Raw genomic sequence first — 27,212 nt, 5'->3', positions numbered from 1 at the left:
CTTGTAGTTCAGGGCTGCCAGGGAGTCTCTCCACCTTGGCTTTGTTAGAGCCACTGGGGCTCATTTAAAGAGAAAGTGACCGAGAGAGAGATAGAGGTAGAGAGAGAGAAAGAGAGGGAGAGACAGGAGGAGAGGTAAAGAGAGAGGCAAAGAGAGAAGTGGCGAGAGAAAGATAGAAAAATACAAAAGAGAGAGAGAGACAGAAGTAGAATAAAAGTGAGACAGGAGAAGTAGAGCGAGAGGCAATGGAGGATTCATCTTTACCTGTGGAGGAGATTAAGGGTCTGGATTGTGTGTGATTAATGAGTGGGCTGCTGATTGCTCATCTTCTCTTTCCCTCCATGAATTACCAGCACACTCGCAAATTGACACATTCAGATCCCTCAAATTGAAGAGAGAGAGAGAGAGAAAGAGAAAGGAATTGAAGAGATGAGAATAAAAGAGAGAGAACTAAAGAAAGAGAGAAAGATAAAATGAGAGAGAACTAAAGAAAGAGAGAGAGAGAGAGAGAGAGAGAATGAAAGCGAGAGGGGAATAAGAGATGAGAATGAAAGAGAGCGAGAATGAAAGAGAGAACTCAAGAATGAGAGAGAGAGAAAGAGAATGAAAGAAAAAGAGAGAATGAATGAAAGAGAGGGAGAGCACTAAAGAAAAACCGAGAGAGACAGAAGTGAATGTTTTATTCCAATGGTAATAACTCCAGGTTGTTGTGCTGGAAACATTTTATTCACATACCATCTCAGCTATAGCAAAAAAACATTCAGGAACATGTAGAGACCTCTTTCTACTGGGTCCCATTGGGTTTTAAGCAGGCTCCCAATGTCCGGTCTGGAGCGTGTAGTCACAAGCTTTGCTGGTCAGCTACCATGTTGCAACCTAGCGGTGCCCGAGAGAGCCTATGTAAATTATTATTATGACATTTGTCGTTACACAGGAGCACGTGCTGACATAGACCAATCACAGGCCCGGCAGGCTACGAGGAGGTTCCATAGACATTAAGGTTGACTCTCTCAGGCAGGATGAAAATGACTACATCGACCACAATCATTTTCTAGTTACGAACACTTTCACCGTGATCCTTAGCAATTTTTGGGGGTGCCATTCAGCAATATGGCACGCTTCAAATTCTAATACTTCTGGCTTCACGAGCCAAGTTTTCCCTGGGAACACGTGGATGACGTCGGCACTATCACTATCAACTGGTTTTAATGTCTATGGCTTTAAGATAAATGAATGTTCCATAGAACATTTTCGAACTTGTTGGAGTTAACAATTCGTTTGACTGTTCCTGGGATGCTTCGGTGTGCAACACTCTCAGAATAAGAGGTAATGTTGCTGGACCCCAGGTCTGAGTAGCAGCTGCCATGGCAGCAGCTAATGGGGATTCTTAATAAATACAAATTCTACCTAACCCAACCGTTCCTGGAACCAAAAATGTATTAGCTGGTGTATTTATGTATTTTATCACTTTGCCTTGGTGTGAAATTACAAGACCTTATAAGTCCTTGCAAGTCCTTTTACTGGACGTGGCAAATATGGTCTGTTTTTAATTGATAATAGAACAACCATGTGTATCAGTTCCCACCTGCACAGCCCAGGCTTATATGTACAGCAACACATCAGGGATTGTTTGTAGTCACCGAGGGATCTCAGGGGAGGCATATCTGCATAGAGCCTCTCCCAGCTTTGAAAAGACACATTAAAGTGTGTGTGTGTGCACGTGCATGTGTGTGCATGCATGTTTGTACTTTAGGTCCAATGTGGCTGCTTTTCTTCAGATGTTATATTGCAGTAGTGGCACATTGCTATCAGTTACGGATTGGACTGAGGGAACCATGCAGTCACAAGAATGTGGCCCAGCAAGAGGAAACAGAGCACCAATTAAGAGCTGTTTAAACCTAATTGCTTTAAAGCCCATTGCTAAGCAGCTTTGGCAACATTGGAGTATAGGTAGGTAGCAAGTATCAAGAATGGCAAAATAAACAAATTCCTTTTCAGGTGTTGATATCCTGAATCGATTAATTAATCTATCTACCTAACCTGAAATGATCTATCCTGACTCTATATAACCTGAAATGATCTAGCCTGGCTCTGTATAATTTGAGATGATCTAGCTTGATACTGTATAACCTGAAATGATCTATCCTCTCTATATAACCTGAAATGATCTAGATTGACACTTTATAACCTGAAATGATCTATCCTGACTCTATACAACTTGAAATGATCTATCCTGACTCTCTCTATATATTGTGGGGCTCCCGAGTGGTGCAGCGGTCTAAGGTACAGCATCTCAGTGCTAGAGGCATCACTACAGACCCTGGCCGTGATTGGGAGTCCCATAGGGTGGCGCACAAAAAGCCCAGCGTTGTCCGGGTTAGGGTTTGGCCGGGGTAGGCAGTCATTGTAAATAATTTGTTCCTAACTGACTTGCCTAGTTAAATAAAGGTTAAAAAAAGATATACACCACCGTTCAATAGTTTGGGGTAACCTTTGATAGAAAAGCACATATTTTGTGCATTCAAATGACATCAAATTGATCAGAAATACAGTGTAGACATGTTTAATGTTGTAAATGACTATTGTAACTGGAAACAGCTGATTATTAATGGAATATCTACATACTGTAGGCGTACAGAGGTCCATTATCAGCAACCATCACTCCTGAGTTCCAATGGCACATTGTGTTAGCTAATCCCAGTTTATCATTTTAAAAGGCTATTTGATCATTAGAAAACCCTTTTACAATTATGTTAGCACAGCTGAAAACTGTTATACTGATTAAAGAAGCAACACAACTGGCCTTCTTTAGATTAGTTGACGATCTGGAGCATCAGCATTTGTGGGGTTGATTACAGGCTCAAAATGGCCAAAGACAAAGCACTTCTGAAAATGTGTAAGTCTAATGTACCTGTCCTCTTGCTCAGTTGTGCACCGGGGCCTCCCACTCCTTTTTCTATTCTGGTTAGGGCCAGTTTGCGCTGTTTTGTGAAGGGAGTAGTACACAGCGTTGTACGAAATCTTCAGTTTCTTGGCAATTTCTCTCATGGAGTAGCCTTCATTTCTCAGAACAAGGAAAGACTGATGCGTTTCAGAAAACATTTATTTGTCTCTGGCCATTTGAAGCCTGTAATTAAACTCGCAAATGCTGATGCTCCAGATACTCAACTAGTCTAAAGGAGGCCAGTTCTATTGCTTCTTTAATCAGTATAACAGTTTTCAGCTGTGCTAACATACTTGCAAAAGGGTTTTCTAATGATCAATTAGCCTTTTAAAATGATAAACTTGGATTAGCTAACACAACGTGCCATTGGAACACTGGAGTGATGGTTGCTGATAATGGGCCTCTGTACGTCTATGTAGATTTTCCATTAAAAATCTGCAGTTTCCAGCAGCAATAGTAATTTACAACACTAACAATGTTTACACGCTATTTGTGATCAATTTGATGTAATTTTAATGGACAAAAAAATAGATTTTCTTTAAAAAACAAGGACTCAACTTTTGAACGGTAGTGTGTATGTATATAAATATATATATATATATATATATATATATTTATATATATATATACACACATTGACAGCTTTTATTTTTCACCTTGTCTGCTCTGGTATTCAAACCAGTGACCTTTCAGTGCTGGCTGTACGCTCTAACCGCTAGGCTACCTGCCGCCCTTTAGAGATAGTCTTTGGTAATCAATAATTGTCCTACTCATAATTCAAAATTATAAAGATTGGGCAAAAAAGTACTTAGTCAGCCACCAATTGTGCAAGTTGTCCTACTCATAATTCAAAATTATAAAGATTGGGCAAAAAAGTACTTAGTCAGCCACCAATTGTGCAAGTTCTCCCACTTAAAAAGATGAGGCCTGTAATTTTCATCATAGGTACACTTCAAATATGACAGACAAAAAGAGAGAAAAAAAATCCAGAAAATCACGTTGTAGGATTTTTAATGAATTTATTTGCAAATTATGGTGGAAAATAAGTATTTGGTCAATAACAAAAGTTTACCTCAATACTTTGTTATATACCCTTTGTTGGCAATGACAGAGGTCAAACGTTTTCTGTAAGTCTTCACAAGGTTTTCACACACTGTTGCTGGTATTTTGGCCCATTCCTTCATGCAGATCTCCTCTAGAGCAATGATGTTTTGGGGCTGTTGCTGGGCAACACGGACTTTCAACTCCCTCCAAAGATTTTCTATGGGGTTGAGATCTGGAGACTGGCTAGGCCACTCCAGGACCTTGAAATGCTTCTTATGAAGCCACTCTTTCGTTGCCCAGGCGGTGTGTTTGGGATCATTGTCATGCTGAAAGACCCAGCCACGTTTCATCTTCAATGCCCTTGCTGATGGAAGGAGGTTTTCACTCAAAATCTCATGATACATGGCCCCATTAATTCTTTCCTTTACACGGATCAGTCGTCCTGGTCCCTTTGCAGAAAAACAGCCCCAAAGCATGATGTTTCCACCCCCATGCTTCACAGTAGGTATGGTATTCTTTGGATGCAACTCAGCATTCTTTGTCCTCCAAACACGACGAGTTGGGCATGTACTATCTTAAGCAGGAGGACTCGTCTGGCGCTGCAGGATTTGAGTCCCTGGCAGCGTAGAGTGTTACTGATGGTAGGCTTTGTTACTTTGGTGCCAAATCTCTGCAGGTCATTCACTAGGTCCCTCTGTGTGGTTCTGGGATTTTTGCTCACCGTTCTTGTGATCATTTTGACCCAACGGGGTGAGATCTTGCATGGAGCCCCAGATCGAGGGAGATTATCAGTGGTCTTGTATGTCTTCCATTTCCTAATAATCGCTCCCACAGTTGATTTCTTCAAACCAAGCTGCTTACCTATTGCAGATCCAGTCTTCCCAGCCTGGTGCAGGTCTACAATTTTGTTTCTGGTGTCCTTTGACAGCTATTTGGTCTTGGCCATAGTGGAGTTTGAACTGTGACTGTTTGAGGTTGTGGAAAGGTGTCTTTTATACTGATAACAAGTTCAAACAGGTGCCATTAATACAGGTAACGAGTGGAGGACAGAGGAGTCTCTTAAAGAAGAAGTTACAGGTCTGTGAGAGCCAGAAATCTTGCTTGTTTGTAGGTGACCAAATACTTATTTTCCACCATAATTTGCAAATAAATAAATAAAAAATCCTTAATCCTTCCTTTTTACTCATTTTGTCTGGCATTTTTGCAGTGGACCTGTGATGAAAATTACAGGCCTCTCTCATCTTTTTATGTGGGAGAACTTGCACAATTGGTGGCTGATTAAATTTTTTTTGCCCCACTTTATATTGTAATGAAACAGGCATGGAGCAGGTCTCGAACCCTCGACCTTCTAGCCCGAAGTCCAGCTCGCTATCGACTGTGCTGCAAAGCATGCTCGAGCGGCAGAATCGATATCCTCGCTTATAAACCCAGGGTCGTTACACTACTCCTCCTTTCAAAGAGCGCGTCCTCGCGACTCAATGTCTTATAGGAACGCGCTCACCGGCCAAGCACACGCACTGTCGTGGATGCAAGGTCCGATCACTTCTGATACCAGTGGAAGGAAACAGCAGGGAGCAGGTCTCGAACCCTCGACCTTCTAACCCGAAGTCCAGCGCGCTATCAACTGTGCCGCAAAAGCATGCTCGAGAGTCAGAGTCAATATCCACGCTTATAAACCCAGGGTCATTACAATATACACTGCTCAAAAAAATTAGGGGAACACTAAAATAACACATCCTAGATGTGAATGAATGAAATATTCTTATTAAATTCTTTTTTCTTTACATAGTAGAATGTGCTGACAACAAAATCACACAAAAATTATCAATGTAAATCAAATTTATCAACCCATGGAGGTCTGGATTTGGAGTCACACTCAAAATGAAAGTGGAAAACCACACTACAGGCTGATCCAACTTTGATGTAATGTCCTTAAAACAAGTCAAAATGAGGCTCAGTAGTGTGTGTGGCCTACACGTGCCTGTATGACCTCCCTACAACGCCTGGGCATGCTCCTGATGAGGTGGCGGATGGTCTCCTGAGGGATCTCCTCCCAGACCTGGACTAAAGCATCCGCCAACTACTGGACAGTCTGTGGCGCAACGGGGCGTTGGTGGATGGAGCGAGACATGATGTCCCAGATGTGCTCAATTGGATTCAGGTCTGGGGAACGGGCGGGCCAGTCCATAGCATCAATGCCTTCCTCTTGCAGGAACTGCTGACACACTCCAGCCACATGAGGTCTCGCATTGTCTTGCATTAGGAGGAACCCAGGGCCAACCGCACCAGCATATGGTCTCACAGGTGGTCTGAGGATCTCATCTCGGTACCTAATGGCAGTCAGGCTACCTCTGGAGAGCACATGGAGGGCTGTGCGGCCCCCCAAAGAAATGCCACCCCACACTATGACTGACCCACCGCCAAACCGGTCATGCTGGAGGATGTTGCAGGCAGCAGAAGGTTCTCCACGGCGTCTCCAGACTCTGTCACGTCTGTCACATGTGCTCAGTGTCAACCTGCTTTCACCTGTGAAGAGTACAGGGCGCCAATCTTGGTGTTCTCTGGCAAATGCCAAATATCCTGCACGGTGTTGGGCTGTAAGCACAACCCCCACCTGTGGACGTCGGGCCCTCATACCACCCTCATGGAGTCTGTTTCTGACCGTTTGAGCAGACACATGCACATTTGTGGCCTGCTGGAGGTCATTTTACAGGACTCTGGCAGTGCTCCTCCTGCTCCTCCTTGCACAAAGGCAGATGTAGCGGTGCTGCTGCTGGGTTGTTGCCCTCCTATGGTTGTTGCCCTCCTCCTCCTCCACGTCTCCTGATGTATTGGCCTGTCTCCTGGTAGCGCCTCCATGCTCTGGACACTACGCTGACAGACACAGCAAACCTTCTTGCCACAGCTCGCATTGATGTTCCATCCTGGATGAGCTGCACTACCTGAGCCACTTGTGTGGGTTGTTGACTCTGTCTCATGCTACCACTAGAGTGAAAGCACCGCCAGCATTCAAAAGTGACCAAAACATCAGCTAGGAAGCATAGGAACTGAGAAGTGGTCTGTGGTCCCCACCTGCAGAACCACTCTTTTATCGGGGGTGTCTTGCTAAGTGCCTATAATTTCCACCTGTTGTCTATTCCATTTGCACAACAGCATGTGACATTTATTGTCAATCAGTGTTGTTTCCTAAGTGGACAGTTTGATTTCACAGAAGTGTGATTGACTTGGAGTCACATTGTGTTGTTTAAGTGTTCCCTTTATTTTTTTGAGCAGTGTATATACAGTTGAAGTCGCTAGTTTACATCCACTTAGGTTGGAGTCATTTAAACTAGTTTTTCAGCCACTCCACACATTTCTTGTTAACAAACTATATTCTTTGCAAGTCGGTAAGGACAATTTTGTGCATGACACAAGTCATTTTTCCAACAATTGTTTACAGACAGATTATTTCACTTATGATTCACTGTATCACAATTCCAGTGGGTCAGAAGTTTACATACACTAAGTTGACTGTGCCTTTAAACAGCTCGGAAAATTACAGAAAATTATGTCATGGCTTTAGAAGCTTCTAATAAGCTAATTGACATAATTTGAGTCAATTGAAGGTGTGCCTGTGGATGTATTTCAAGGCCTACCTTCAAACTCAGTGCCTCTTTGCTTGACATCATGGGAAAATCAAAAGAAATCAGCCAATACCTCAGAAATAAATTGTAGACCTCCACAAGTCTGGTTCATCCTTTGGAGCAATTTCCAAATACCTGAAGGTACCACGTTCATCTGTACAAACAATAGTACGCAAGTGTAAAGACCACGGGACCACGCAGCCATCATACCGATCAGGAAGGAGATGCATTCTGTCTCCTAGAGATTAACATATTTTGGTGTGAAAAGTGCAAATCAATCCCAGAACAACAGCAAAGGACCTTGTGAAGATGCTGGAGGAAACAGGTCCAAAAGTATCTATATCTATAGTAAAACGAGTCCTATATCAACATAACTTGAAAGGCTGCTCAGCAAGGAAGAAGCCACTGCTCCATAAACGCCATAAAAAGCCAGACAACGGTTTGCAACTGCACATGGATCGTACTTTTTGGAGAAATGTCCTCTGGTCTGATGAAACAAAAATATAACTATTTGGCCATAATGACCTTTATTTTGTTTGGAGGAATAGGGGGAGGCTTGCAAGCCAAAGAACACCATCCCAACCGTGAAGCACGGGGGTAGCAGCATCATGTTGTGGGGGTTCTTTGCTGCAGGAGGGACTGGTGCACTTCACAAAATAGATGGCTTGATGAGGTAGGAAAATGATGTGGATATATTGAAGCAACAGCTCAAGACGTCAGTCAGGAAGTGATTAAAGCTTGTTCACAAATTGCCTTAGCCACAACACTGACAACTTCATCAGAATGCCATAGCCATCAGAGGTGGAGCTATGGAGACCAATCAAACATTTAGGCCGAAGTCTTACCGAGTCTAATGCTCCTTCCTCGACTCTCATTCCTGTGTACCCCCACCTCGCAGACAGCCAAGCTCTCTGCTCCCTGTTTTGTTTCCAGGGATGTCTTATTAAAGCTCATGAGGCCCCAGGTAATATAGGAGAAAGGGGACAAGATTTCTGGGCTGCATTCAGAGGCCCACATTAGTTATTCCCAGGGAGAGCTCATTCCTACTTTGCATTTACATTTCTGGGTGTGTTTTTTGGAGCGGAGGCCAGAAACGAGCATCCTCCATGATGGCTGTACAGCATATAGCAGGCGCTAGCAGTTAACACTGATGGATCAATAGTTTGTGAATTGCAGGAAAGTTACTCGCACACAAGCAATTTTTGGATGGGTTAAAAACCTAGGAATCATTAAGGAGATAATGTCATGTCAACCCTATCCAGCAGGGAGAACCGTGAAGGCATGGCCAGTGGATATGTAATTTGTCTGCCTTTGTCACACACACTCTGCTCTTCAGAAGACGAGGGTTTTGCCTGTGTCGTCGGCTGGTAAGAAATTGGACGCAGAGAGGCTTCTCCTCAGGGAACAACAATCTCCAAAGCTGGAGTCAAAATCTCCATTTGGCATCAGGATTTATTTTACATCGAATTGCTCAGAGCCAACAAAAGATGAAACCACCACCGTTCTAACATGGACATTTTTTTGTGTGGGTGTGTTTTTGTATTGCTTTTGTGCCAGACAAAACAGTGTAGGCTGAATTTCTATACGGAGTGTGTTTGAAAAGTTGCCAGGTTTTTGCCTGAGTTTTACATTTGATTCAGCTCATATGTGTCAAAGTGTACATATTATGGCGGAATTTAGAAGGCTGAAATCTGTTGGTTTTAACAATGATCTACCAGTTTTATCAACCTTCACTGTCCTTCAAGAGTTGACGAATTGCCTCCTCACTTTTTGTCACTTTTGCTTTCGGTTTGGAGACATCTTTCAAGACCCTGCAAATGAATGTCCTTTTCAACAACTTTACTCTCTACTCAGATACTGTACGTGTAACATTGGAGAGCAAAAAGGGAAACTGACTACTCAGTCATTTGCACAATCCTTCTCTCTGCATATTGTGATACCAGTAACATAAAGGTATGCAGTGTACATAAGAGGCCAGTTGTAGTGAGGAGTAGGCTCCCTAGCTAGCCATGTCAAATCAATGTATTCTGCTCTGCATTGGCCTACCTCTCATGGCCCACCATGTCACCCCAATTACTGTGGGGTAGATTAAACCCTACCTGGAAGTGGCAACGTATCATAAGAAAAACATGTATATTGTTTTATTTTAGAACTCAGTCAGGGTCTTCAACTTAAAACAGAGTAAGAATAGTAGAATACATAATAGGTACAATTTAGAAATGTTTTACACTTGATATGTCAGTCACTGACAGTCACTCAATTAGCCATGTCAGCTAACAGTTTTTAGAGAGGGAGTTTATAGAGGGAGTTTGTCTAGCCAGTTGTCTAAACTTGTATTCGGCCAAATCATGGCCGAATACCGACCGCGCATGCAGGGCATGTGCCTAGGGGCCCTGACCTCCAGGGGGCCCCATTGGTTTTGTTAGTCATTCTCACTCAGATATCATATTAACATGGCATAAATCATTAGGGAATTTGCTTTCAAACTGCAACAATTTCTCTCCCTTCCATGGCAAAACGGGTAGAATTGCATGAAATGTGCTGTAAATCTCCACATCCTTTCTCTCTGCCCCATGGCAACATGTGTAGATTTGCAGTACACTTGCTTTAAAACTGCAACATTTTCTTTACACCCCATGGCAAAATGTGTAGAATTGCATAAAATAGACATTAAAAGGTCTATCTCACTTCGGGCCCACAAAAGGCACACTATTAGATGTGCTCTCCTAATCTCACCAATCCAGTAAGTAACCCTTGGTTATTTTACTATAAATTCAGTGTTTCACTAATCCTATAAGTAACCCTTGGTTACTTTACTATAAATTCAGTGTTTCGCCTCTCTTGGTATGTTTTGTAACTGAACAAAGGAACAGCAAGCAGTGTAGCAATCTAAGTAGTTCTTGACTTAATGATATCATTAGACGGCAACAGTAAATGTTTCCCTCTCAAGCAGTTTGTGTTCGGTGCTCCGCTAGCTCTCTGCTTTCAGAGCCTGATGAATTGGGTTTACGTACGCCTTTATAAGAGGTGGATCAGAACATTGTGAATTGTTTCTGCGAGAAAAGCTGGGGAGATTTGTCACAAGCATGTACTAGCTAGCAGAGCAGCTCTTCGCCAAGCTCCTTCGAAATGCAAGGCATTCTAGTCTGAACATGAACCAGGGTGAGTCGACTAGAGGAAGCAACATTGTGTGTCTCAAACCTGTCAAACCTATTTTATTTGTATCACCTGGATTTGCTCACCATTGGATTCCCCTACATATCCAGTAGTGTTTGTTACAGTCATGTACTGTAGCAATACCGACTGTAAGGAAAGTATAGACCAGCAGGAGAGGATGACTGTTTCCATCCAATCCATTTCAGATTGGGAAGGGAACAGGGGAACAGCTCAGGAGTTCATGCATGGTCGGCTTGGTTTAGATATCTGTCAGGTGTCTGAGAATCTTTGTTTTATTGAATGACTTATACTCTTCCTAAAGACCCCAACCAATTTTGACCCAGGGTCATTCAGACATACACTGAGTGTACAAAACATTAGGAACACTTTCCTAATATTGAGTTGCAACCCCTTTTGCCCTCAGAACAGGCTCAATTTGTCAGGGAATGGACTCTGCAAGGTGTCGAAAGCGTTCCACAGGGATGCTGGCCCATGTTGACTCCAATGCTTTCCACAGTTGTGTCAAGTCGGCTGGATGTCCTTTGGGTGGCGGACCATTTTTGATACACACGAGAAACTGTTGAGTGTGAAAAACCCAGCCGCATAGCAGTTTTTGACACAAACCGATATGCCCAGCACCTACTACCAGACCCCGTTCAAATGCACTTTAACCTTTTGTCTGCCCATTCACCCTCTGAATGGCACACAGACACAATCCTTGTCTCAATTGTCTCAAAGCTTAAAAATCATTCTTTAACCTGTCTCCTCCCCTTCATCTACACTGATTGAAGTGGATTTAACAAGTGACATCAATAAGGGATCATAGTTTTCACCTGGAATCACCTGGTCAGTCTATGTCATGGAAAGAGAAGGAGTTTCTAATGTTTTGTACACTCAGTGTATTTATTACATTCTTACCTGTCATCCCTCATTCATCCATCCCTCTCTCATCCCTCTTCCTTCCTGTATATGGGCCCCGGGGACACTCTGGAACAATGCTTCTTGATTTTCCTTAAAGGTGAAACAAATTGGACTTGCTAGTCAGCTGAATGTAAATCTTCCTTAATGAGAGGAATTATATTTCCACAATGTCCTGCTCTCGTCCTCAGATCAGACTCCGTTCCCTCTCACACAGCTGTGTTTGTATCCCCTCCTGTGTGTTCTGTGATGAATAAAGTCTGTCTTTGGTTCAGTTCCACCAGCTCATCTCTTTTATTGGGTTTCTTTCTTTCTTTCTCTTTTGCTTTCGCCCTCTTCACCCCACCCCGACTACAGAGGTTGTTCAGCTGAGCCTGGCTGAGGACCAGAGAGTGAGTGTCTCCACGGTAACAGTGGGCCTCAGCACCGTGCTGTCTTGTGCCATCCAGGGAACGCTGCGGCCGCCAATCATCTGGAAGAGGAACGGAATCATACTCAACTTCCTGGACCTGGAGGACATCAATGTGAGTGTCGGCTGAGTCAAAGGTTTTCAGTTGTCCTGGTTGGAGGACATCAGTCGTCTCCAACCAGGATTTCTGGAAACCAGGGAATTTATGGGAAGCTATAGGACCCTGTAAAAATCATGTTTCGACATGAAGTAAGTCATGCTAGTATGAGCCAGAGTCCAAGGGAACAAGGTTGAAACAGGTTAGTCCTACAGCCCAAAACATAGGCTTTCACTCCATGACTGTCGATGTGAATAAGAGTGTCTTTAAACATTATGGGCCTTTCAAGGTGAAACACTGAACCAGTGTCCAACATTGTAAACTTTGATGTGGTGTGTTTTTAGGAAAAAAAATATAATTGGAACGTTGGTTAATATTTTATTATACTCAGAATGTCTCTCAGCAGGGGCTCTTCACATTGAAAGAAATCAAAGAATAATCAATAACTTTAGATAAAGGTTCACGGAAAATAAATTAACACCATTAATTCATTTTATTTTCCCAGCTTGTTTTTTAAAATTTCCAATTAAAAACAGGTCTGTGTTTTTCCTCACTTTTTAGCTAACATTTATTCGAATTAGAAATTATGTAATGATTTGGGTCTCATTGGCACTCTGCCAGGCGTCGTGCTGATCTGAAAGAGCACAAACCATGTTCAAAATAAATATTAGCAAATCCCAACATAGCATAGCATGGGAATTGGCTACATGCGGTTAATGAACTATGGAGTGGTGGCGCCGGCGAGTTGTTTAGCTCACAGCTGACAGTGTGGGACTCTGTTAATCCACCAGCTGATTAGTATTCTCTACTTGCATGTTAACGAATTGGCCTTGTTATGCTGCCATGGAGATACAATAGACAATGGCATGCAGGTCAACTGCCATGTGTATAAGCGGGGTCACGGGGAGGACACGGAAGTGAGAGAAAAAAAGGTCCTCTGAGCAACATGCCACATGCTACTGCTACTGTTGCCGTGGAGTATTCAGTGGTAAATAGTGTGTGACGATAATTACAGTTGTCAGTTACCACTTTGAGGTTATTTTTCATGTTCACAAAGTAATGTCTGATGCGCAAGAACATGCAGGTGTGCACAATAAGCAATGTGCCACTCCGCGTCATGTGTTCCCACGTAATTCTTAGGCGGCTCTATGCTCTTACAATGCACACAGTCTGCAAGGGAAAGAGTTACCTCCTATTGGGCACTACCGCCACATTTCAATTGAGAACAAAGGAAATGATTCATACTGATTGAAGGCCTTTGGTCTCCGCGTGTGCCCCTCCAGCGCCGTTGGCAGAGAGCGGATGTTGCCGGTTCTCAGGGATCCAGTATTTTCAACCCAACTTCTGTTTCCTCCCCGAAAAAAAAAAAAAAACCAGAAGCGGGAACTGCTTTCAGGCGTCTTTCTACCCCTGCTACGTTGGGTTGCCGTGTGATTTGTCACTTCGGCTCAGCGTAAAGTAGATTCATCTACAGGCCAACTTGAGTTGTTCCTGTTGTACTATGAAAATGATCTCATTTTGCAATCAATAAACAAATATTACATTTAGCTGTGATTGAAATTCCAACCCAAAAGGCACTCTGACATATGAAACGTTTCGCTGGCTGAGTGGCAATTTGCCCGTGCTGGAATCAGACCCATTTGTCTGCACTCTGCTACAGCGTAAAGGTAGAGCAGTATTATTCGCTCTCGCTCTCTCTGTCGCTCTCTCTGTCGCTCTCTCTCTCTGTCGCTCTCTCTCTCGCTCTCTCTCTCTCTCGCTCTCTCTCTCTGTCGCTCTCTCTCTCTGTCGCTCTCTCTCTCTGTCGCTCTCTCTCTCTGTCGCTCTCTCTCTCTGTCGCTCTCTCTCTCTCGCTCTCTCTCTCGCTCTCTCTCTCGCTCTCTCTCTCTCTCTCTCTCTCTCTCTCTCTCGCTCTCTCTCGCTCTCTGTCGCTCTCTCTCTCTCTCTCTCTCTCTCTCTCTCTCTCTGTCGCTCTCTCTGTCGCTCTCGCTCTCTCTCGCTCTCTCTCTCGCTCTCTCTCGCTCTCTCTCGCTCTCTCTCTCGCTCTCTCTCTCACTCTCTCTCACTCTCTCTCGCTCTCTCTCTCGCTCTCTCTCTCGCTCTCTCTCTCTCTCTCACTCTCTCTCGCTCTCTCTCTCTCTCTGTCTCTCTCTGTCTCTCTCGCTCTCTCTCACTCTCTCTCACTCTCTCTCTCTCTGTCTCTCTCTGTCTCTCTCTCTCTCTCTCTCGCTCTGTCTCTCTCTCTCTCTCGCTCTGTCTCTCTCTGTCTCTCTCTGTCTCTCTCGCTCTCTCTCTCCACCCCCCCCCCCACTAGTAAATGGGACATTTTACATATTGAACGGCTACTTTTCTCCAAAGTAATTGAGTTGTGTTTTGGGAAAGATAAAATCTGTTCCCCTCTGCTTTGATTGCCTTCAAGGAGAGGGCGGCACTATACTGCCGCATTTACACAGGCTGCGCAGTTCTGGTCCTGTGGCCAATTATTGGCAAAAGAGCTGATCTGATTGGTCAAATAATTTGTGGAAAAGGATCAGAATTGGACTGCCTGTGTCAAAGCAGCCTATGTACTGAGGAGAAAGAAAACCATGTTTCACTCATCACCCCCAGTAGTTCCAGACAGACCAACCTTTACTGAAACACAAGGGGATAATTCAGCAATGAAATTAAGTAGTGCGCTTTCTCTATTCAAACAAGTATGCTATATCATATGTTAATTAGCATGTCAAACTCGCCCGTTTGGGAATGCTGTGGAAAATCCACAAACGCTATTATGGCTACAATAGACAAATATTAGTGTATTATAAAGGGGGAGGGGAGATAAATGGAAGCATCGGGGTTGGTTTAGCATTTCAAAGACAAAGCAAAAGGAAACATTTATCAGACAATATTTAGCTTCTTTATAAAATAAGGCGGAACTAATTAACTATGTGTAAGTGTAAAGCAATTCCGCTCACTGTATTAAACTGTACTGTATTAAATCTTTACATTTTTTTTATTATAAGACATTTACCTCTACAAGGTCCAACATTTGAGACCCAAATGGCGGTGTGAACAAGGTGTTCAGCATCTCTTGTTTAGTTTAACTTTGAGAGGATTGTATTGCATGTATAGTCTCAGGTCCACCCACATAGTGTACACACATGTCTAGGTAATTAAAAGCATCTCAGATAAACCTGTACTTGTTTAAGTATATCCCCTATGGGGCTACATACTATAGAAAAAAATGTCTACTGTTTAATATCTACCTCACAGGGGGAGGCTGCTGAGGGGAGGACGGCTCGTAAGAATGACGGAGCAAATGGAATGGTATCAAACACACGGAAACCAGGGGTTCGATGTATTTGATACCATTCCACTCACTCCACTCCAGCTTTTTCCATGAGTATGCCCTCCCCAATAAAGGTGCCACCAACCTCCTGTGATCAACAGGTACTGTACTATACAGTCATTTATTTCTAAAGCAGTTTCTGTTTTGCTAAGTCTGTTCTAAGTATTTCCTCTGCATCGCTAGAGATGATATGTCCTCATCCACTCCCACCTCGTTAGCTAAGAGAGAAGCAATATGTTCTATCTAAAATCACGTAGTGGGACAATAGCTTGTGGCAAGAAACTCCAAGGCTTTAGTCTGTGTTCAGAGAGAGATTTGTTACCAGGTAGGTAGCTTTGCACACACTCTGTCCACCACATACGGGACACCACTATTTAGTTTCTTAATCCTCCCTAAGCCCCTGCTAAAACCCCAGGTGAGTCGTGCATCCGGAAAAACAACAACTGGCTCCATTAATCACACTAATGTTCTTTGTATTTTTAACCCTTCCTATTTATCAGACTGAGTGAGCGTGACGACGGGGCTCAAATCCCCACGCCCCTCCCAACACCCAGGGACCACGTTGATTCATTGTCTAATATGCTTCCCATCACTCCATGCTCCCCTGTTGTATGCCCTCCCTCCTCCTCCCTCCCTCCCTCCCTCCCTCCCTCCCTCCATTCGTCCCCAACCCCCCCCCCCTCACTCCCCTCCCTTATTCCCTTCCTCACCATCCTCCACTGCCACCCTCCTCTTCTCCCAATAGGACTTTGGTGATGACGGCTCCCTCTACATCACCAAGGTGACAACCATTCATATGGGGAACTACAGCTGTCATGCGTATGGATATGAAGAGCTCTACCAGACCCATGTACTGCAGGTGAATGGTTAGTAATGGCACATACTTGACATTTCACTGTCCTTTCAGGGTCAGATTTTAGTTTTGGCACGTGGTCACCAGAATGTTGACCTGACTAAACGTGTAGTAGTTGCAGTTTGCGATCCTTGCTGCGTTCAACGTTACCGTTTCCGTTTTTCTGTTGTTGCTTTGTTGTTGAATAGATAACAAATATTTTGATCAAGTTAGATGCTTTTGTGGAGGAGGGACCTTCAGAGTTGCCTTCCCGGGGTCAGGAGTGGTAACCCCTGCCTCAGACTCCAATGACAGCAACAGCGTTCACATCGGCAAAAATGGCATTGATCCCAACATGTCCAACATTCTGTCATCGAAAGCAAAATGAAACCTGTAACCATGGCGTTCTATTCACCATACTCAGTTGATTCCACCCTGAGCATGTAAACCGTGTGTAGCTACAGTACATCGACTAGCAGCGCAGATGCTGCAGACATTTATCAAAGCACACTGCTCGACAAACTCGTTTGCATAAGTATTTTTTCCCTCTCTCGCTGGGATGACGTGTGATTACCGCGCCTGCCTCTTCATTGAGGACCTTGGGAGAGCCGTCTGTACCGTATCAAATCAAAGATAATAATCGCTGTTCTCGGAGCTTTGATTCATTTGCATGCGCAGATATGAATAGAGGAAAAATAGCCTGAAATGATTTTCAATTAACAGGGACAATAGGCGTGATTGTGTTGTGTTGTACGGCAGGATTTAGGCTAATTGAAAAACGATACAGCTGCATCTAAGACCTGGCTTCAGCTGAAAAAGCTGAAAAAGTTTTCTTCCTAGAAAGGCAGGTTATCTTGGAAGACAATTACCTTGTATTTCAATTGTGATCTTATTTGGTCTTATAAACATGTAAGCATGCCTCTTATAAACATGTCTCATGCTGGACTCTGTTGTAATGCAGTGCATGTAGCTATGCGTGTGGTGCTGGTGTGAAACTAAATCCTTTCTGCCTGGTGTGCCCAGTGTGCCTGGTGTGTGTGTGTGTGTGTTTCTATACCATTCTGCCACTCCTATCAATGTTTCTTTGTAAGTATACCTCCCTAACTCCTCTCTCTTGTGGCTGTGTGCGTGTGTCTCTCTCTCGTTTCACGTGTGTGTCTGTGCATGTGTGCGTGTTTCTGTGTATCTAGTTCCCCCAGTGATCCTGGTCTACCCAGAGACGCAGGCACAGGAGCCTGGTGTGTCTGCCAGCCTGCACTGCCACGCCGACGGCATCCCAGACCCTAAGATCATGTGGCTGAAGAACGGCATGGACCTGCAGCCTAGACCGTCCAAGCAGCTCTCCCTCATCGGTAAGGCACCAGGCTGCTTTGCTGCCCACACTGGCAAGACGGAGTGCATCCCAAATGACACCCTATTGCCTATATAGAGAACTACTTTTGACGAGGGCCCATAGGTAACGTATAAGGGTCAGGGTGCCACTTGAGACGCACCCTGTTATTACCGTCATAGCAGCTGCTGTTTACCAGACACACCACTATGCAGGAAACCATGGAGGTGTTGCTATACTAGGTGCCAATCTGTGTCACACCTTCCTGTGTTGCCAAATCTAAGATTATGGTGATCGTTTTGACTATTGTTAGTTTGTCGGTTGATTGCTTAGGCCACTGATTTCAGAAGAGTACATATCCATTCCTAGAAGATGAAAGAAATAGATGGAACAACAGTGTGTGAAAATGAAACCGACAGCAGCCAGCCATGTGGGGGGAGTTAAACGGAAGTTTCAATTTCCGAGGGGACAGAAGTGATCGTCTTTTATGGAGTCGTCCTCGTTAGATGGCAGTTTACAGGCTGTGTGTGGGTCATTACCTGTGATAATAGCCTGTTTTGCAGGCTTCAGATGCAGCTTAAACAGGGGAGGTTCTGAAAGCTTCACACATACGTTAACGTCCTGCAACCCAGCTTCACGGATCGGCCAACTCTCACAGCTCGGTTTAGAGCTAGGTTCTAGGATGTCCATCTAATTGTTATCAGATCTGATGATAGTCTTATACCTAGTAAAGGTTTAACAGAGTGCTCAAAAGTCTACAGAGCACGGTGGTTTTAGAGAGTGATATTCTACACATTATTTTTTTCAACATTGCATCAGTAAATTGATTTCCAACTCGGAGGCTAATGTTAGAGCTCACAATCTTTCTTGCCAATGTAAAGGTGAGGCTACAGTGCTCACTAGCTATGTTCCCATTAAGTTGTCCAGTGATTTTTTTTCTTGACATTTAGAAGGTTTGCATAGAAAATAGATGCGACAATTGACTGCTGCGGTGCGTTTGTGTCGATAAAAACAGCTGGAGCTAATGGACATCCCAAAATCTAGAATGTCAAATAAAAATGAAGTAGTTGAAGTGTTTCCTTCATTAGTTTAGGTAAATTCCTCATGAATAAATTGTCGATAGACTGTATGCCATCCCACCTATCTGTGTCATGTATCAGGTAGCCTGCAAAAGCCAAATATGGATAGAATGCAAGATTAGCAAAGAAACGTGTATGATTCAGAGGCATCCCTCTCTGACGGTATCACTAGTGTGGCAATCATAATTTATTCGACAAGCACTGTTAATCGCAATAAAGAAAGTTTGACAAAAGAAAAGTTAGACAAAAATCCACCCCTTACTGAATTGATAAAAATGCTGTCAATCTTTACAAAACATTTCTCCTATAGCTACAGTGTCCATTACACAACCCAATTATTTTTTTTATTTTTTATTTTTTTTACATAGCTTTTGTTGGTATGTAAATAAATATGTATATAAATTTGTATATTATATATAAATGGAAGAATAGAATATATAGAAATTAAAAATATATATATATATATATATATACACATCATCTCTGTATATTTAATTTCTATCTATTCTATTCTTCCATTTACCCCCCGGCGCCACACAGTTCTACAAGTCTGAAATCACAGTATAATATCTCTGTTCCCTTGTTATTAATTCAACACAAAAACAACATTTTAAGTGAGAAATCAATGTCTAACTATAGGCAAATTATTAATTGAGTGGTTATGCATTAAAATTGATCAAAGCATAATTATGGATAATAGGCAATTACGACACTGTCTGGTGTTTAATGTCGGGAGGCCCACACTTTACATCATTACGTTTCTCCTCCCTAAAGAGTAGATAGAAAAGTGAATTTGAACACAAACTACTGTGAAAACATAATCCATTTAACTGTGCATTTCAATAACGTGAGGTATAGTGTAACAAAAATGACTGTTTATAAGATGGTATAACTCTTGTTATCTACGTTGCTCCAAATGGGGCGGCATGTAGTCCAGCGTTGGACTAGAAACCGAAAGGTCGATCCCCCGAGCTGACAAGGTAAAAATATGTCGTTCTGAACAAGACAGTTAACCCACTATTCCTAGGCCACCATTGAAAATAAGAATGCGTTTTTAACTGAATTGCCTAGTTAAATAAATGTATATTGCATTATCTGTGCATTGGTTCCTGTGGAAGTTGTTTGTTTATATTAGTCCAGGCTTTTAGTCTCGGGCCATGGCTCAGTCAGGTCTTTTGTAGCACTGAGAAGTTCTCCACTGCCTCTGCACTGCCACTCCACATTTAGGGGACACATGGAGAGAGCTCAAGAGAGGGAGATCAAAGAGGACAGCAAGAGGGAGGCAGAGAAGAGGGGAGGAAGGTGGAAGAGAGACTGGCACATGATCTTTGACACGGCGTGTCGAAAGCAGCTGTCTGACACAGGCGTCCTTCACTCCTTCTGCGGCGTTGTGAAGATTGCCTTGTGATCAAGGCAACAATGCAGCAACAGCAGCAGCGTGAGGATGAGGAGGGGGGGAGGGATGTGAGTGGGAGAGAATGTCGTAGATCAACAAAAGGCTGAGTACTAGTGTCAGAGAGCTAGGAAAACCTCTGCTGCCTCTCATGATAGCACTGTGTCCTGGGATACATCACGTTTACCTGATACATCTAACACACACACACACACACTAGTGATACCGTCAGAGAGGGATGCCTCTGATGATAGCACTGTGTCCTGGGTTACATCACCTTTACCTGATACATCTAACACACACACACAAACACTAGTGATACCGTCAGAGAGGGATGCCTCTGATGATAGCACTCACTGTGCCCTGGGATACATCACCTTTACCTGATACATCTGACACACACACACACTAGTGATACCGTCAGAGAGGGATGCCTCTGATGATAGCACTGTGCCCTGGGATACATCACCTTTACCTGATACATCTAACACACACACACACTAGTGATACCGTCAGAGAGGGATGCCTCTGATGATAGCACTCACTGTGCCCTGGGATACATCACCTTTACCTGATACATCTAACAACACACACACACACTAGTGATACCGTCAGAGAGGGATGCCTCTGATGATAGCACTCACTGTGTCCTGGGATACATCACCTTTACCTGATACATCTAACACACACACACACACACTAGTGATACCGTCAGAGAGGGATGCCTCTGATGATAGCACTCACTGTGCCCTGGGATACATCCCTTTCACCTGACACTCTAGATCTCTGTGAACAGAACAGAGACGATTCAGTCAAAGTATATTTTGATAAAGTGTTGTTGTGATGTCGTCAAAAGGGTTCTGGCGTCAATGGCTTCTGTTAGTGAGAAGTAGGTACGCAGGTAGGTATCTTTGTTTATTCATTTTTGAAAAGGACAGAGTGTGCATTTTTAGGTGGGAGGATGAAACATCCATGGAAAATGTGTATCAGTGTAGAAACGTGGGGCTGAGCTAACACTTGCCTTTTCTGCTCATCTCTAACACAGCGAATGGGAGCGAGCTCCACATTGGCAGTGTACGCTATGAGGACACAGGCGCCTACACCTGCATTGCGAAGAACGAGGTGGGGGTGGACGAGGACATATCGTCTCTGTTTGTGGAGGACTCAGCCAGAAAGACACGTAAGTGGCTGGGAGTAGAACATGGAAAAATGTCTCTGGGATTTTCAAAAGCCAATTTTGGCAATGAAAATGTAGACATTAATTAACAATTACAATACAATTAACGAAAATAGTAGACTGTAGAAAGCAGAGGTGGGACCAGCTCATTGTTTCACAAGTCACAAGTAAGTCTCAAGTTTTAGCACTCAAGTCCCAAGTCAAGACAGGCAACTCTGTTGTTCTTTTTGCTGCACTGCTTTGCTGTATCTTGGCCAGGTCGCAGTTGTAAATGAGAACTTGTTCTCAAATGGCCTACCTGGCTAAATAAAGGTCAAAATATATATATTTTTAAAGTCCGAGTCAAGTCTCAAGTCCAGACCAATGAATCTCAAGTGCTAAACTTTGAGTTTCGAGTCCTAAACAAGTCATAATGTGCTCTTCAATGTAATACCATTTCATATTTTTAACAGTAGTAATACTTAGTATATTACATTTACACAAATCATGAATGCATTTAAAGTATATATACTTTTTATTTTCCAAATAAACCTCATATTTCCATGGAAATACATGGGAAGCTATGAGAAAGTCCCCCGTCCCCCCCTCATATCAATCGCCTATCGAGGATCGCTTTGGGCCGCAATCTATAATTTTCTTCCCACATGTTTTGCAAGTTGCAATGTGTTTTTTTGTTGACTACATCGTAGTCTTTATATCCGAAAATAATAATATGGGGTATCAACTTTCCAAGGGCTCCGTCTGAATTCACCCACCAACGGTCCTCTGCACTGCCATGCACAACTTTTTATCAGCTGGCTCAATTTGATTGGCTGCTGTCCGATTCAAACTGTAATCCGTTAAATGAAGAGTTGATGCGCTGCACAATTTTTAATATTTGGGCTTGGGGAGGGTATCAAGTCAGTTTGAGTCAAAAGGCTCAAGTCCAAGTTAAGTCACGAGTCATTGGTGTCAAAGTCGAGTTGCAAGTCATCATATTTGTGACTGACTTGATTCTGACTCGAGTCCACACCTCTGGTATATAGTGTCAGAAACAGAAGTTATAACAAATCAATTATAATGCTTTGTATCTGATTTATTGAATGGTATCTGTATGTACAGTGTATATATATATATATAACATTTGTATAGCCTTTGAGATTTAGATAGACCTCAAATGCAATTAAAAAAATCTAGAACACGTTTATGTTGTGATAATACAGAATCTCTGCCTCTGTAAAGAAACACTCTAAATGTGTTTCTGTCCCACTTGTTCTGAAATGACTTGACATGGTCTCTCTCTCTCTCTCTCTCCTCTGTCTCCCTTTCTCCATCGCTCTTCTGTCATTCTGATGCTGATGCTGCAGTGGCAAACATACTGTGGCGGGAGGAAGGTACTAAAATCTACTGTTGTATAACACTTGTCACCAGGTCTTATTTCCTGTTCTTTTAAATGAACTTCTAGAATTGACCAACATTCTTCTGAATGCCCATGTCGTGTCGGGTGAATAGGTTCATTATATGCAGTATATGTCAAATCAAATTGTATTTGTCACATACATATGTTTAGCAGTTAATGTGGGTGTAGCGAAATGCTTGTGTGGAATACAAATCCACAAGAGTAACACATAATTTGTAAAACACCACGCAACGCTACTAATTTCCGCTAATTTCCATCATTTTACTATATCTTCCTGAATGATGATTGGTGTGTATGTGTTCTTGCTGAAAACATTATTTCACAAAGACTTGACCATGAAAATATACACACGATTAAAACAGTTTTGTTACAGGCCTGCCTCAACACTTCAGCACACATAGCTCTTCCTCAGAACAGTATAATGGAGTTGTGACACCAAAACGTGTGTATGAGAATAACTCTTTTGGCTGATTAGAGAGTATGAGAGAGGCCCACCCGTTTGAATCCTGATGCAGACTGCACCACTGGCCTGCACGTCACAACACGACTGTGTCAGCAGCACTCACAGTGCTGCTTTCACCTCGTCATTCAATATGATGTAACCTGCCATCCATCCCCACACAATGTGCTTTTCCAAAGCATGAATAGCAGTTGTCTAGTTAACAGCTGTTGTTTAGGGTCAGGTACTGGCCCGCAAAATGTTATTGCGCTCATAGCGGCTATCAAGTTTGAGAAGACAGTCTCACAATTCACTCGCTAGACATGCTGTTTACAGAGACTGACTGTGCTGTCAAAATGCCTGAAAACACCACCAGTCATTCAGCAGCTCAGGCGTTGCTAACAGGGTCTGTAGGCTCTGGTAGGCTCTTGAATGTTAGCTGAACCAATTTTTATGTCCTATCTCCCCAGGGTTGAGCGTAGGGAACATGTTCTATGTGTTTTCTGATGAGGGCATCACGGTGCTGCAGCCCAGCAAGTGTGAGATACGCAGACACATCAAGTGCACCGAGAGGATCATGGCTAGCTATGTGAGTACATACTGTACATGTTTTAGAGGATAATGATTTTTTGGACTTTGTATTTGTGGACTTTTTATGACTTGAGATGATATTAAATATATACTAATCCAGAGGGAATCACTCTTCAGAAAGTATTCAGACCCCTTGACTTTTTCCACATTTTGTTACGTTACAGCCTTATTCTAAAATGGATTAAATAAATAAAAATCGTCAGCAATCTACACACAACACCCCATAATGACAAAGCAAAAACAGGTTAAAAAAAAATAGAATAATGAAATATCACATTTACATAGGTAGTCAGACCCTTTACTCAGTACTTTGTTGAAGCACCTTTGGCAGCGAACACAGCCTGGAGTCTTCTTAGATAGGACGCTACAAACTTGGCACATATGTATTTGGGGAGTTTCTCCCATTCTTCTCCGCAGATCCTCTCAGGTTGGATGGGGAGCGTTGATGCACAGCTATTTTCAGGTCAGATGTTCAATCGGGTTCAAGTCCAGGCTCTGGCTGGGCACTCAAGGACATTCAAAGATTTGTCCCGAAGCCACTCCTGCATTGTTTTGGCTGTGTGCTTAGGGTCGTTGTACTGCTGGAAGGTGAACCTTCATCCCAGTCTGAGGTCCTGAGCACTCTGGAGGTGGTTTTTAGCAATGAACTCTATGTTCTTTGCTACGTTCATCTTTCCCTCAATCCTGACTAGTCTCCCAGTCCCTGCCGCTGAAAAACATCCCCACAGCATAATGCTGCCACCACCATGCTTCACCGTAGGGATGGTGCCAGGTTTCCTCCAGAATTGACGCTTAGCATTCAGGCAAAGAGCGGCCAGCTCTTGGAAGAGTGTTGTTGGTTCCACACTTCTTCCATTTAAGAATGTTGGAGGCCACTGTGTTCTTGGGGACCTTCAGTGCTGCAGAAATGTTTTGGTACCCTCTCCTGTCTCTGAGCTCTATGGTTTTTGCTCTGACATACACTGTCAACTGTGGGACCTTATATAGACAGGTGTGTGCCTTTCCAAATCATGTCCAAGTAATTGAATTTACCACAGGTGGACTCCAATCAAGTTGTAGAAACATCTCAAGGATGATCAATGGAAACAGGATGCACCTGAGCTCAATGTCAAGTCTCATAGCAAAGGGTCTGAATACTTATGTAAATAAGGTATTTCTGTTTTTTACTTTAATACATAGACAAAACTTTCTGGAAAACGTGTTTTCGCATTGACATTATGGTGTATTGTGTGTAGATTGAGGGGAAAGGAATTTAACACATTTAAAGGATGTAACGTAACAGAATGTGGAAAAAGAGAATGGGTCAGAATACTTCCCGAATGCACTGTACAGATGCACCCCCCCCCCCCCCCACACACACACACACACACACACACACACACTCCACTACAGCCCATTGCCAGTATCTGTGCCCTCCGTTCACTAAATGTTACGGGATTACGAATGTCCATTAGTCAAAGACCCCAAGTCAATAGCTCACAGTAACCCTGCACGTCTGTAATATATTGTACTGGAGAACATCGCTCTCTCAAAGTAATGGGCTTAAGTTGGTAAAAGTTGCTTGTTTTTCTGTGGGATTTAAGTTGTACAGATTGCGGTAATTGTATTACAGATCAATACAAATGTAATAAGGCATTTGTTAGTCCATTGCTGCTGTAAACAGCATTTTCCCTGCTGCATGATGGCCCAATCTCGTGTGTGGAAGCTATGTGATTAACCGTGGATTCGCCACGCTCCCTTCTATTCTGCTTCTTCTTCGTCACCGTCTTCTTCTGCTTCCTCCCTTCTTCCCGTCTTTCGTTCCTCCTTTCGGTCTCTTCTTCCATCCCGTTCTTTCTCCAGGAGGAGATGTGCCCGAAAGGTGAAGGTGTGTCTCCGGAACACTGTGTGTGGTCCTCAGCGGTCAGTGTGAGGGATAAATACATCTACGTCACCCAGCCCCTTCAGAAACGCCTGCTGGTCATCGACACCCAGGCCCAGAATGTGGTGCAGGTTGGTTGGTATTATTCATCTTCTCTATGAGCTGTTTAGAGAGTGCCCCCCCCCCTCCCTATGAGAGAGGTAGAGAGAGAGAGAGAGAGAGGTAGAGGTAGAGAGAGAGAGAGGTAGAGAGAGAGAGAGGTAGAGAGAGAGAGGTAGAGAGAGAGAGAGGTAGAGAGAGAGAGAGGTAGAGAGAGAGAGAGGTAGAGAGAGAGAGAGGTAGAGAGAGAGGTAGAGGTAGAGAGAGGGAGGTAGAGAGAGAGAGGGAGGTAGAGAGAGAGAGGGAGGTAGAGAGAGAGAGGGAGGTAGAGAGAGAGAGGGAGGTAGAGAGAGAGAGGGAGGTAGAGAGAGAGAGGGAGGTAGAGAGAGAGAGAGAGGTAGAGAGAGAGAGGGAGGTAGAGAGAGAGAGGGAGGTAGAGAGAGAGAGGGAGGTAGAGAGAGAGAGGGAGGTAGAGAGAGAGAGGGAGGTAGAGAGAGAGAGGGAGGTAGAGAGAGAGAGGGAGGTAGAGAGAGAGAGGGAGGAGAGAGAGAGAGGGAGGTAGAGAGAGAGAGAGGTAGAGAGAGGTAGAGAGAGAGAGGTAGAGAGAGAGAGAGGTAGAGAGAGAGGTAGAGAGAGAGGAGGTAGAGAGAGGGAGGTAGAGAGAGGGAGGTAGAGAGAGAGAGGTAGAGAGAGAGGGAGGTAGAGAGAGGGAGGTAGAGAGAGGGAGGTAGAGAGAGGGAGGTAGAGAGAGAGAGGTAGAGAGAGAGAGGTAGAGAGAGGTAGAGAGAGAGAGAGAGAGGTAGAGAGAGAGAGGTAGAGAGAGAGAGGGAGGTAGAGAGAGAGAGGTAGAGAGAGAGAGGTAGAGAGAGAGAGGGAGGTAGAGAGAGAGAGGTAGAGAAAAAAGAAGAGGGCTGAAAACGGACAAGTTAGTGGTTTCCCAATCGCCAAGTTCTTGTCACACTTCGCCATACCCTCACGGGTGTGTGTGAGGGCAGGGGGTTAATGCATCATCCCTTTCCTCTCTCCCTCCATCTCTCTCTGCCTCCTGTACCTCACCCTCTATCTCAGCCGTCTCCACTCTTTACGGAGACGTTTCTGGGAGTCTTTTGAAAGAGACAGAAAGAACACCCTTCTTGTGCTCATATGTTGACTCGACAACAGCAACAACGGCAAAGTCCTTTTCGTTTACTGTCACGCTGCATGATATTAGATACTGAACATTATTTAAAAAAAATGTAATAACTCTTTAGCTGGAGAAATGCTGTAAAAATAAAATGGCTGTAAAAAAAACAGTGAGCTGATAGTGAGTGAGATGTGTCTGTAACAAACTAGGAGTGTACGGGGGAATGTGGCGAGCGGTCAGTTGCCGGTATGTCTCATTGTTGGGTGCACTCTGCCCCCCCCCCCATTCCCCTTCTCTGACATGTGAGTGGCAGCGTCAGCGTCCCCCTCCTCCTCTGAGGGGTCCCGGAGTGGGAGTGCTGTTGACACAT

General features: G+C 43.7%; 1 protein-coding gene across 1 annotated transcript in view; it reads left to right on the top strand.

Moving 5' to 3' along the window:
* The window catches only part of LOC135548829 (follistatin-related protein 4-like), a 217,120-nt gene that overhangs the window by 174,936 nt on the left and 14,972 nt on the right, over positions 1-27,212 (top strand). The window contains exons 7-13 of the mRNA XM_064978796.1: positions 12,043-12,209; positions 16,265-16,385; positions 17,542-17,703; positions 21,199-21,333; positions 22,677-22,703; positions 23,639-23,757; positions 25,602-25,751. Of these exons, the coding sequence (XP_064834868.1) occupies positions 12,043-12,209; positions 16,265-16,385; positions 17,542-17,703; positions 21,199-21,333; positions 22,677-22,703; positions 23,639-23,757; positions 25,602-25,751 (881 nt within the window). The remainder of the gene's footprint in view (positions 1-12,042; positions 12,210-16,264; positions 16,386-17,541; positions 17,704-21,198; positions 21,334-22,676; positions 22,704-23,638; positions 23,758-25,601; positions 25,752-27,212) is intronic.

This window comes from Oncorhynchus masou, chromosome 11 (assembly GCF_036934945.1).
Source record: "Oncorhynchus masou masou isolate Uvic2021 chromosome 11, UVic_Omas_1.1, whole genome shotgun sequence".
Taxonomy (NCBI): domain Eukaryota; kingdom Metazoa; phylum Chordata; class Actinopteri; order Salmoniformes; family Salmonidae; genus Oncorhynchus; species Oncorhynchus masou.
This window is presented reverse-complemented; position numbering and strand designations above follow the sequence as displayed.